The sequence below is a fragment of the Bombus vosnesenskii genome, unplaced genomic scaffold (assembly GCF_011952255.1).
Source record: "Bombus vosnesenskii isolate JDL3184/JDL3185 unplaced genomic scaffold, Bvos_JDL3184-5_v1.1 scf7180000013542, whole genome shotgun sequence".
Classification (NCBI taxonomy): domain Eukaryota; kingdom Metazoa; phylum Arthropoda; class Insecta; order Hymenoptera; family Apidae; genus Bombus; species Bombus vosnesenskii.
In genome coordinates, this window is record NW_022883108.1 from 381,928 (window position 1) to 394,264 (window position 12,337).

The window sequence follows — 12,337 nt, forward strand, 5'->3', positions numbered from 1 at the left end:
TTAATTTATTTCTTATAAACTATGTGAATAAAAAATCATTTTGATAAAATCATTAGTTTAAATCACAAATTTAACAATGTAATACATATCATTGTTAATTCGATCGCGATTATTTACAGTCTCATATAAATATATGAACATATAGTACAGGAATTATGAAGTAATAATTTTACTGATATGGAATAAGATACGCGGTTATTACATAGTGTCATATATGCATAAAAATGTATGATTAAGGAAGAAATCTAACATTATTTACGGCTTTAAATTTTTTCCAATATCTAAATGCCTGTTGTGTCTTATAATGCTGCTATCCTGTTGATTAGATCTATCTTGCAATGCTTCGTTCGGTCTCAAAGCAAACGAACTTTGTGCTTCTAGTTCTTGTATTCGATCCTGTAATTCCTTTATTTGGCGAGATCGGGACCGACACAAATCTTTCATTAACATTTTCTCTTTTTCTAATTTTTGGATTTTCACATGATCCTGTATAAATATTACAACTTCGTATGTAAATACTGTAAATTCATTAAAAATTAATATGTATTGATATTTTTGCTTACCTCGACAATTCCACTATTAGTACTACAGAAGCGCACTGTATTATTGGGTATTGTTTGGCAAGCTTGATCCTTTCTGTTTACACGCCATCGCCTACAGACATCACATTCCCATGCGTTAACGTCATTTAGAGTTCTGCGTAGTTTTCTTACTTCATTGTTCAATTCTGCATTCTGTATATAAAATTGAACATTTATAGTAATTATTACGATTTGAGCCTTTTGATTCGATGAGCTATACACTCAGAACCAATTTTTTATCATTTTTATAATTTATAACATACCTTATTACGAAACGCGAGTACAAGTTCTTCCAGTTCTTTACATTTCTTCTGATATGGGAAACTCTCACTTTGAATTTGTATTTCTAAAGTTGCAATTTTTCCATTTTTCGATACTAACTGCAATTCTAATTCATGAATCTTTTTTTTCAATTGTTCATATTTATCCTCGTATTCATCTCTATCAGATGTCACAGTTCTATTTTGTTTTCTTGTACTACTTTTAAGTATACTTTCATCATGTGCTTCTATTCTTAATCTCATATGAAGCTCTTTAATTTCATTTTTGAGCTTTTTATTTTCTATTATGAAAAAGTCTAACTTTTGTCTTATATTACTATCTGATTCATTTTGTGTTGACTGTGAACCCAAATTAACTTTTAAGTTTGAAATTTCAGCATCACGATTGCGAATAGTTCTTACATATTCTTCTAATTCATTATTGAGTTCCCTATTTTTCATTGTTAAATCTCGTAGTTTATTTATACACTCCTTAAGTTCTTTATCCTTCTGATTTAACAATAATTTATGAGCTTCTAATTCCTTTATTGTTTTATTCTTTTCTTCAAGTTCTTTAACAGAATTACTTGACTCTTCTAAGTTATTCTCTAATCTCTTATCCAAATTTTTTAATTGATTCGTGCGTATTTCTTTAGATTCAATACCATCTATCTGTATTTTATAAGAATTTATTTTCGCTTGTAATTCCAAATTTTCCTTTTTTAAGACGCGAATAATGCTTTCATTTTGGAGTTCAATGTCTTTCTCTACATCCATTTGCAATCTCATTTTAAGTGCTTCTACCTGATCGCGAAGTTTCTCATTTTCTTCATTGAGGTTCTTTAACTTTTCTTCTGCTTCATTAACAAGTACATTTTCTGACAAACGGGAATATATCTTGTCTTCTAATTTTGAAATTTCAATGTCCCGTTCTCGAATTATTGCCGCATACTCCTCTAATTCATCATCCAGTTCCTTGTTTCTATTAGTTAATTCTTGTACTTGACTGATGTATTCTTTAACTTCTTTATCTTTTTGACTCAGTGTTATCTTTTTATCTTCTAACTCTAATGCAATTTTATTCTTTTCTAGAAGAAGTGCATCGTATTTGCCTTCATCTATTAATGAACTTGAATTCGAGTGTTTCGACTTATATAATGAAAGTGTTCTTTTCAGTTCGTCATTTTCTTGCACTAGAAATTCGTATTTACCTTTTACATCAACTAAGTCTTTTAAAGTCTGGTTTCTAATTTCTTGAAATTCTACCACACGATTACTTGCACCCTCCAGATTATTTTGTAGCCTTTTATTCAATTCCTTCAGCTCCTCTATTTCCGCTTCTGCTTTAATTTTGCTTGTACTATTTCTAATTTTTCTTTCTAGTTTTGCATTTTCTCCTTGAAGTTCTTCATATTTTTCTTTCAAACTATTCAATTCATCTATTAGAGTAACGTTTTTGTTGTTCAATTCATTTAATTGTTTACTTAATCCAAAATTTTTTATTTCTTCCGAGTTTAACTTATCTTTAATAATTTCCAATTGTTCTTCCCTTTCTCTTCTCAGCATGTCTATTTCTTCTTTACATTGTGCTATAGTCAATTTTTGATCTTTGACATGCTCCTTTAGCATTTCACATTCAGGCACAATTGTCTCAAATTTTATTTTATATTCAGACAATATATCACATTTACTTTTTAGAACTGTAGTGATTTCTTCGATATGTAAATTCTTTTGCTCTACCTCTTGATTTACTTCATTATAAGCCTGTGTAAGTTGTTCAAGTTCTGCATTTATTTTTTTTACATTTTGACTGTATTTTTTTATTTCAGTCAAATTCACTTCTATGGTATTTTTCAATTGTCTTTCATTTGCTTCAAGGCCTTCAATCGTATTATTTAATTCCAAATTTCTGGTTTTGTGAAACTCTAGGGTTTGAACTAGATTATCTATTTTCTTTTCATACATTTCTTTCTCCAATTTATGTTTTGACTGTAATTCTGTTTCTTTGGTTTTAAACATTTCATGTACTTCTTTTTCTTTCTTCTGAGCAACAAGAATTGCTTCTTCTTGCTGATTATCAACCTTGCATTGTTTATCAAATTCAACTTGTAAATTATTAAAATCTGTTTCTAGCGCTTCCATTTTTTCTTTAAATATTTCTTTTTCGTAAGTGCTTTCTTTTAAAAGATGCTCTAATTGAGATATTGTATTTTGATATTCTTTATGAGCATGTTCTTTTTCCATTAAATCTGCTTGGAGTTTTTCAATTTCTCCTTCCAATTCCTTAGCCCATGTTATAGTACGTTTCTCTGTATTTATGCATTGTTGTTTCTCCTCTTCTACTTTTTGTCTTTCCTTTTCACATGTTTCTCTCATAGTTTTAATTACTTCGCTTTCCTTAGATACAAGCGTTTGAAGTAAAACTACAAAAATTTCAGTTACAGATTTACTTGGAAACTCTTGTAAATTTACATTATACTTAAGCGATCTAAGTTCTTTAATCATACATTTTCTAATTTCGTTTAATTCGTCATGAAGTTTTTCATTATCATGGATCAACATTTTTTGGTGGTCAAATAAACATTCTTTTTCTGCTACTATTTCGTTCAATTTTTCTTTGACATTTCGAAGACTAGTAAGTTCTTGTGATAAATTCAAATTTTCGTCAATATATTTATTTAATGTATCATTTAATTTTTGCATATTGTTTTCATATTCTTTGATATGGTGCTGGACCACCGAATCAAATTCATTCTTGTATTTCATTTCTAAATTATTCTTAATATTAATTACTTCAGTTTCTGCTGCTTGTAATTTCTGTGTTAGAATATATATTTCTTGCTCTTTTTCTTGTAGAAGTTTTTCCACATAAATAGCTTTCTCTTGAAGTTCTCTAAAGAAACATTCTTGATTTGTTAAGGTTTTTTGGAGATCATTTATACATACTTCCAATTCTTTGATCTTTAGCATATTATGTTGCTCCAATTCCTTACTGAGTACTTTATCTTTTTCTAATTTCTCGCATTGTTCCTTTAGATACTGTAACTCTTCTTTGTTCTCTAATTCTTTTTTCAGAGAGAAGATATCTTCATTTAATTGATTAATCAAGGCATTTTTATCCTGTTCTTTGCGTTTCAAGCCTTCTAATTCTACTTCTAAAATTAGTTTCTGTGATTCTAACTCTTTCTCTTGTATGGAAAACTGTTCAATTTCTCTATTTGTATTGGTCAATTCATTTTCAAGAATTTGTAGTTTCTTTATTGCAGTGCTTTCATTATTTAATATTGTTTTTCGTAATTCTTCATTAGCATCTTTTAAGTTGTTAATTTGATCTAATAAATTTGCTTTTTCAGTTTTAAATTCATTAAGCATAACAGTAAAATTCATGCTATTTTCCTTTATTTCATCCATATCACTTTTTATGTGGTCAATATGATTTTGAATTTGTTCTATTCTATTCCCTGCTCTGTTCTGGATTTTTTTAGATGTAGAATCATCCGTGTTGGATTCATTTGCAATCATGCCACTGTGAAGTTGTTTTACTTCATCACACTTATCCTCATATAAAACCAAGAATTTATTATGCTCAGTTTTTAAAATTTGTAGTTCATTATTTAAACTCTGAATTCTTTCTTCAATGAAACTTACATTCATTTCATCAACAAAGACAACGTTCGAAGATACATCGTGTATGCTTAAATTTAATTCTTGATGTATTTTGTTTTTCAGAATCTCGGTGTCTGCACACTTGCGATCAAACTTTCTTTGTAAATCTTCTAACTTTTGATTCAAACCTTTCGCTTCAAGCTTAAGGATCCTGTGACTTTCATTCAAATTCCTTAAATGTACGCACTGGCTGCAAGACGTTAATTTTAAATCACTAAGTTTTTTATTCAAGCGCGTCAGGTAATCGATTTTGTTCTGCAATGCTATCACTTCATTTTCCAGAGTTTCCCGTGTTTCTTCTTGTGATACTTCGTATTCCATTTCATTGATGTCTCTACTATTATTGAATATTTTTGATAAATGCAAAGTACTGTTATATGATTTTTCATTTTGAGAAGAATCAATATTATCTAAAGTTTCTAATAGGTTAGTAGAAAGTTTTGTATTTTCTTCTGATAATATTGTTACTTTTGTTTTTAATTCTGCAATTTCTGTTTTTAAGATATTATTTTCCATCTTTACATGTTCTACATCATTGTCAGCAACATGTTTATTTATTGATAGTGATTGCTCTATCTTATTTTTTAATATATCACATTGCTCCTTCAACATATCATTTTCTTCTATTTTGTCTATCAAGTCTGTAGAAAGTTCATTATTTTCAGCTAGCAAATACTCATTCTTTTCTTGAAGGGTAGCTATCTTCTTTGTGTAAATACAATCGTGATCATATAAAAGTGATTTACTTTCTTTGATGTTCTCAAGCTCTTTATTTTTTTCTGTGATAGAGGTTGACAATTCAATGTTTTCTGTAGTTAGTTTATCGATTTTTTTTCGATATGATTCTAACAACTGTTCTTCATTATATACTACTGACATCTTAGAATGCATAGATTCCAACTGATCATTCAAAGCTGTCAAATCACTTTCTAAAGTAATCTTTTCATTCGTAACTTCAGAAATACGCGCATAAAGTTCATCAATTGTTTTCTGGAGATTAATTTCACTTTGTTTTGCATTCTCTTGCTCTATAGTTAATTTTGTAGCCATTTCCATATTTTCAGTTGTTAACAGATAAATAGTTTCCTGCAATTTGTTTATGTCCGTTTTAAGGCTTTGAACATCTCTTTTTATATCTTCCAACTCCTGACTTTTTAGTTGGAGAGTTCCTTCTAATTGACTTTTCTCTGCTTCCATATTTAGAATTACATATGAAGTATCAGCATTGCTTCCATTTATTTTTGAAGGAGATAGAACAGATTCACTTCCCAAAAATGATTGATATTGATCTTCTAGATCTTGATTCGCAGTTTGAAGATTTGTTATTACATCTTGTAAATCATTTATCGTGTTTCTTCTTAACTTCAATTCTATATTCTTCTCATTTGATCCATCACGTATTTCGTCGATATCTTTAAGTTCATTATTTTCTGAGGTAATGTTTTCCATTTGCTCCTTTAATTCAGAAGTTTTAGTTTGCTCTAATACAATTGTTGATTCCAAACCAGGAGCTTTTTTCTTGAGTTCAGCATTTAATTGGTTATACAGATTTTCAAATTCATTTCGTTCTGATAGAACACATTCTATTTTTTTATTTAATTCGGAGATCATTTTTATTCCTTTCTGATTCTCAATTTGTTCTAACTTTAATGCAGATGTTTTTTGATCCAACTCAGTACGTAATTCACTAATAATATGGTTAAGTTCATCTTTTGTAGAGTTGTCATCTGTTATATTGTCAATTTTTAGTTGGTCAAGCATTCCAATTATTTTCTGTTTTTCAATTTCTTCTGATGTTACTTTAGCCTTTAATATACAAGTGTTTTTAGTGCATAATTGTTGATGATCAATACAGTATAATTCATTCTTTTCAGATATCGTATCCGCAACTTGTTTTTCAAATTCCAAAATTTTTCTCGTTGCATCTTGATATTCAGTTTGTTCTACCGTCTTGGAATTCAACTCAAAAGTAGTTCGACTCAATTCGGCACGTAATTCATTATTGATATGTTGAAGCTCATTGTTTTCAGAACTCACGCTTGTAATCTGATTTTCAAGTTTGGAGACTTTTTCCGTTACATCTTGATTTTCAGCTTTACTTTGTCTTATATACGAATTGAATTCAGAAATTTTTGCATCTAATTGGGCACGTAATTCGATATTAACACGCTCATATTCATCTTTTTGAGATGTTATATTTTCAATTTGTTTTTCTAATTCGGAAATTTTTTCCACTGTTTTTTGATTTTGAATTTGCTCTGCTACCATCTTATTGTTTAGTTCAGAATCTTTTTGCTCTAATTCGATATGTAATTCATTATTAACGCGTTCAAGTTCGTTTTTCTCAGATGTTATACTCGTAATTTGTTTCTCCAGTTCAGACATTTTTTCAATTGCCTTCAAATTGTCAGCTTCCTTATGCATTGTTCGTGCCTCAAGTTCAGAACACTTTTTATTGAATTCAGTATTTATGCGTTGGAATTCATTTTTCTCCAATATTGTACTTTTCAATTTTTCTTCTAATTCAGAAATCTTATTATTTGCTTCTTGATATGCAGTTTGTTGCGACATAATTGTAGATTTTAGTTCTGAAATATTCATATTGCATTCATTGTTTATACGTAGAAATTCATTTTTTTCACAAGTAATATTTTCAATTCGTTTTTCTAATGTTAAAATTTTGTCCATTGCTTCTTGCTTTAAAGTATGTTCTGATTTAATTTTGAATTCCAAGTCTGTAATTTTGTTATGTAATTCATTTCTCAATTCAACATTGGTACAGTCATATTCTTTTTTATTTGAATTAAGTTGTTCGATATATTTTTCTAATTCAGATACTTTTTCAATTGCTTTTTGTTTCTCAGTCTGTTCTGAAGCAATTTCTGATTCAAATTCTAACGATATCTGATTTAATTTGGCGCGTAGGTCATCGTTCATATGTTTAAACGTATTATTCTGGGATGTAATATTTTCAATTTCTGCTTCTAATTCTGTTATTTTGTTATTTATTATTTCAGTATTTGCACTTTTTTCTGAGTTATTCTTTAACTTTTCCAATTCTATAGACTTGTTATTTAATTCTATATGTAATTCTCGACGCATGTGCTCAAACTCATTTCTTTCGGAAGTAACATTTGCAATTTGTTTTTGCAATTCTGTAATTTTTTTTGTTGATTCATTACTTAAAACAGCATTGATGCGTTCAAATTTATTTTTTTCTGATATAATACTTTCCATTTGCTTTTCTAATTCTGAAATTTTTGTCATTTCTTCTTTTTTCATATTTTCCTCGGACATAATTTTTAATTCCAGTTCTGTTGTTTTTTTCTTTAATTCTGCACGTAATTCACGGCTAATATATTCAAATTCATTTCTTTCAGAAGTAATATTTTCAATTCTTTTTTCTAGTTCTGAAAATTGTTTCATTGTTTTAAAATTGGATTCTTTTTCTGAAATATTTTGTTTCTGAATTTCATTCAATTTAGTACATAATTTAGTAATTATAGATTCTAAATTTGTTTCTTCTGTAAGATTAAGAGCTGCAAGTTGTTCTTTCACTTCTGTAACATATCCCAGTTTATAACATTCCAAAGACGACTTTATTTGTTCAGTTTGTTGTTCTTTCTCTTCCTTAAAACGTAAACGATTACATATATATAATGACTATATCATTATATGCATAACTAATCATACTTACTCGTGCACAGCAATGATTTCCTTGACATGTTAGCTGTTTTTCTAAAGTTGTAAATTCACGAAGTTCTACAAATTCTCTTGTTAATTGACTAATGCATCGTCGTAAAACATGTTTTGGTGTGGAAGGAGACATTAGATAACTGTTACAATTTTTAAAAATAAATTAAAATTATATTACACAATTTTATAATTCATTCTCATATTAATCTTTACTACTTACCTTACAGTTTGGGTCGATATGTTACTTTTTTCTGGTGTTATATCAATACCATTATTTTTAGATTTAGTGTTGTATACATCATCCACAAATGTAACTCTATTTCTACGTTTTGTTACAAAATAATCCTCGTCACTGTCGCTTTCTCTGGATTCACGATTTCTTTCACTCTCAAATAGTTCTAACTCAAAATCGGTAAAAGCTGTTTGAAATGCTGAAAAAGTGGGAAACAATATAAAATTTATTGAAATAAATATGGGATACATATGAATAAAATTAATATGGCAAATTTACTTTGATTCATTATGTCTATAGATTGTATGGTGCTTTTTCTTTGTGGCATTTCGAATGATACTTCTTTTATCGTTGGCAAGCCAGTTTTAGTTTGAAATATCGGTAAATGTTGATTAAACACTCCAGGACCACCCCATGTTTGTCTTCTTTTCAATTTGCATTTAAATGATTCTTCTTGAGCTATATTATCTCCGGAAACGATACGAGTTTTTAGTAATTCTATGCGTTCTTCTAATAATTGATTAATACGATCTTTTTCTTGCAATCTGGTTTCCATTTCTTCAACTTCTGCAGATCGATTTTCAATCTTTATTCTCTAAAATAACAAGTTCATGCAATTACAACTCTAGATGAAATGAGAAATATAAAAAATTTATCATCATAATAATTCAAATTAAAAACCTGCAATTCTTCTTGAAGTTTAGCTAGTTGCCTTGCATAGCGTTTCAAAAGTGCCGCATCAGACATGACTTCATTAATTTGTGGTTTGTTTTTCACACTTTTCGCCCGAGAGGCAAAACTGAAATTATAATTATACAAATTTTATAGTAATAGAAATAATAGATGATACAAATATATACAATATGTGATTTAAAAATAGTAATTAACTCACGACAAAGTACACTGAGTCTCTTCTAAAGCAGCAGGAGTCACAGCACATATTATTGCTGTCATGGCATTACCACCTAGTGAATTTTGAAGTAATCTTGTTAATTTACTGTCACGAAAATTAACATGCTTTTGACCATCCTGGGATTCACTTAATTGCATGATTACTAAACCTAGGGTAGACAAAGACATATTAATGTGTCTCCCTTCTTTAAATCTCTCTCCAGTAGCTCCTGTTTGTCTTGCTCTTTCAGAACCAGCAAGATCTACTAAATTCAATTGTGATACTTGTATAGCACTATTTGAATCTCCAGCTTCTCTACTTTCAATTGTCTAAATACAAAATTTATATTAAGATATTGCATTTAAACAAAATATGTAGTGTATGATAATATGAACTTACAATTCTAAATATAGTATGACTTCTACTACTACGCTCATTCATATTAGTTTCCCCTATTCTTCTATTTTTATCTCCTTTTTTCATGATAGATAACACATTTTCAGGGCTATTTGTAATTTCCTCTTTACATTGTAAGATTACCTGTCCACTACTGTCTTCTTTCAATTTTAAATCAGTCCCACTTTTATTCAAAAGATCATTTACTCTTTCATTGTAAATTTCTAAATAGGATACTCTACAAAATAAATTATTTTTTATATATATAATTATGATGAATATATTATCATTACATCTTATTATTAAGAAAAATGTACCTCAGTAAAAATTCACGCCCACTGGTATTAGCAATAGCATCAAACATGTGTTGCACAGCAAGTGGTACAATCCCCAGTTCTTCTGCACTACCCATCATAGTGTATGTTTTCCCAGAACTTGTTTGACCATAGGCAAAAACCGTACCATTAAAGCCATTTACAGCAGCATTAACAATTGGTTTTACAACAGTATCAAATACATCCCAATTAGATGCATTCATGTCAAAGATGTGATCTGTAAACATAAAGATATTAATACTGATTTAATAAAAATATAAAAAATTCCGAATTAATGTTGTTGTCATAATGAATATAGGAAATAATACCAAAATAAAAACCGCCATCTCCACGCTTCTTCACTTCTTGATCTGTAGAAACAATGGAATTGCCTTGAATTGTCCACTGTATCCCTAAATTATCATCCTTTTCACGCTTAATTAAGGGTCTCACTTTAATAGCTACTTTTATACTGTCTGACATTTTTACTAATTGTTTGTTTCAAATCACCGAATAATCATTAGTTACTTTTTCAATTAATATTTACTCATTTCATTCATATTATATGTTGTCTGACACTTGTAAACTGTAACCGCCATTTGAAAAACTGACCTTTTCAGTTTTCATTTGAATTTAAATCTTCTATAATCTGATTGGTTTATTCCGACATATAGTTACTAACAGTAAGATAGGTGACAAATGTGAATAAATACAAAGTAAGTCCCATTTATATGTAATACGATTTTTATAGTTTTTAAATGGCGCGAAAATGTAGACCAATAGTATTTGAGTAAAAACTATACATCAACAAAAGTTCAAAATTATATATTTTTAAATTACATTACATTCTAATTATTTTACCTAATTTATGAAATTATAATAAATTTTGGATTATCAGGATAATTTGAATTTGTAATATGTAGTATAAACATATGAATTGCAAGTGTGTTGTAAACGTGAACAAAGATTTTAGTGGATTTTTTAATTATAGCCAATGACGTCGCAGTTATGCATTTTAAAATGAAAAGTGTTTGGCGCGTTGCGAAATTCAAATTATAGTCAAAAGTAATTTTCATAATACTGTAATCTTAGATTTTAAAATTTAGAAGTAATAAGGTTGGTGATTCAGTAGATAAAATTGATATTTAAATTTTTGTACTTTCTTGCAATCACGTAAATAAAATTTATCAATAATTTAACATGCACTTACATGTTTCGACATTTTATAGTTACATTATACTTGTACTTATCTTTTTAATACTTATATCAGTGTTTTTTAATAATATTTGTGATACTAAAAAATTAATATTTATTAATAATTAATACTTCACTTATTTAGTCTTCCAGTTCTTTAAGGGATACTATGTGAAAAATTACAATTATTAAGTTTACAATAATTTATTATATATCCATATATATGTATATACGTATATGTATTTCTACAAAACTAAACATTAATTAACGCATCATATATAGTTACATATATATATATAAAAAGAATAATATTATTTTTCATGACTAGCATTATATAAGCTCTTTTTTCGATTTGTCAGTCCAGAAATACAAATGTTTTTATTTCAATGTCCTGTTTAAAATTATATTAGATTAGAATAGTAACTTATACTTGTAAAAATGTGTTTCAAAAAGATCATTAAGCATTATAAATTAATAACAGAATGATCTATAATATTCTTTACAATTTAATTATTGAGAATCCTTTGTTATTTAAATGTAAATGCTAGAAGAATAAAATATTCAATTCGTTTCTACATTTTTGTAAAGATGCGATAAATAATGATTTACGAATACTTCAACTTTCTCTGATCTGTAAGGAGAACAGTTCAATTAAATCAACTGGTTGTATTTCGGCTGGATTAGTTGTCTATATTCTTATAAATAAAGAATAGACACAATCCATTGTTTGCCAACTATGCATGTTATTTTTGGTACTCTTTTTATAACAATATACCGTTCTCTACATTCTATGCTGTGTTAAATTTCAATAACTCATCTATCAAACGATCAGAAGCATGTCTCTACAATGCTTTAGTTTGGTGATTCTCTTTGGTCTCAAGACGAGACTAAAGATAGCATTATTCTTGCCATTATAACTTACTTTGAAAGTGCTTTCCATTATACGGATCATAAGCATACATTTACTAATCCGAATATATCTTAAAATAACAATATAATATTATAATAAATTAAGAAATAACTTATATGTAAATATTACAATGAAAAGCTAAAGTTGCTGTTATCTATGGACGGATTGGGAATAGGTTACTTGCCGCGAATCTTCA

At 28.3% G+C, this 12,337-nt stretch overlaps 1 protein-coding gene across 1 annotated transcript; it reads right to left on the minus strand.

The window, feature by feature from the left end:
• Positions 1-38: 38 nt before the first annotated feature.
• On the minus strand, positions 39-10,697 carry LOC117238550 (centromere-associated protein E-like). The gene is made up of 11 exons (XM_033503552.1): positions 10,367-10,697; positions 10,041-10,275; positions 9,727-9,961; positions 9,328-9,656; positions 9,117-9,234; positions 8,715-9,030; positions 8,424-8,634; positions 8,205-8,343; positions 845-8,137; positions 564-734; positions 39-486 (listed from the first exon to the last, which is right to left on the minus strand). Exons 1-11 carry the CDS (start codon positions 10,518-10,520, stop codon positions 256-258), a joined length of 9,432 nt encoding a protein of 3,143 aa, XP_033359443.1. The 5' UTR covers positions 10,521-10,697; the 3' UTR covers positions 39-255.
• Positions 10,698-12,337: the final 1,640 nt, after the last annotated feature.

Bases quoted from the DNA above. Each gene is read 5' to 3' on its own strand.
- LOC117238550 (XM_033503552.1), bottom strand. From the start codon at position 10,520: ATGTCAGACAGTATAAAAGTAGCTATTAAAGTGAGACCCTTAATTAAG. The intron at 8,635-8,714 runs GTAAATTTGCCA...CCACTTTTTCAG, and splicing joins TATAGACATAATGAATCAAA to CATTTCAAACAGCTTTTACC. The intron at 487-563 runs GTAAGCAAAAAT...ATATTTATACAG, and splicing joins CTAATAGTGGAATTGTCGAG to GATCATGTGAAAATCCAAAA.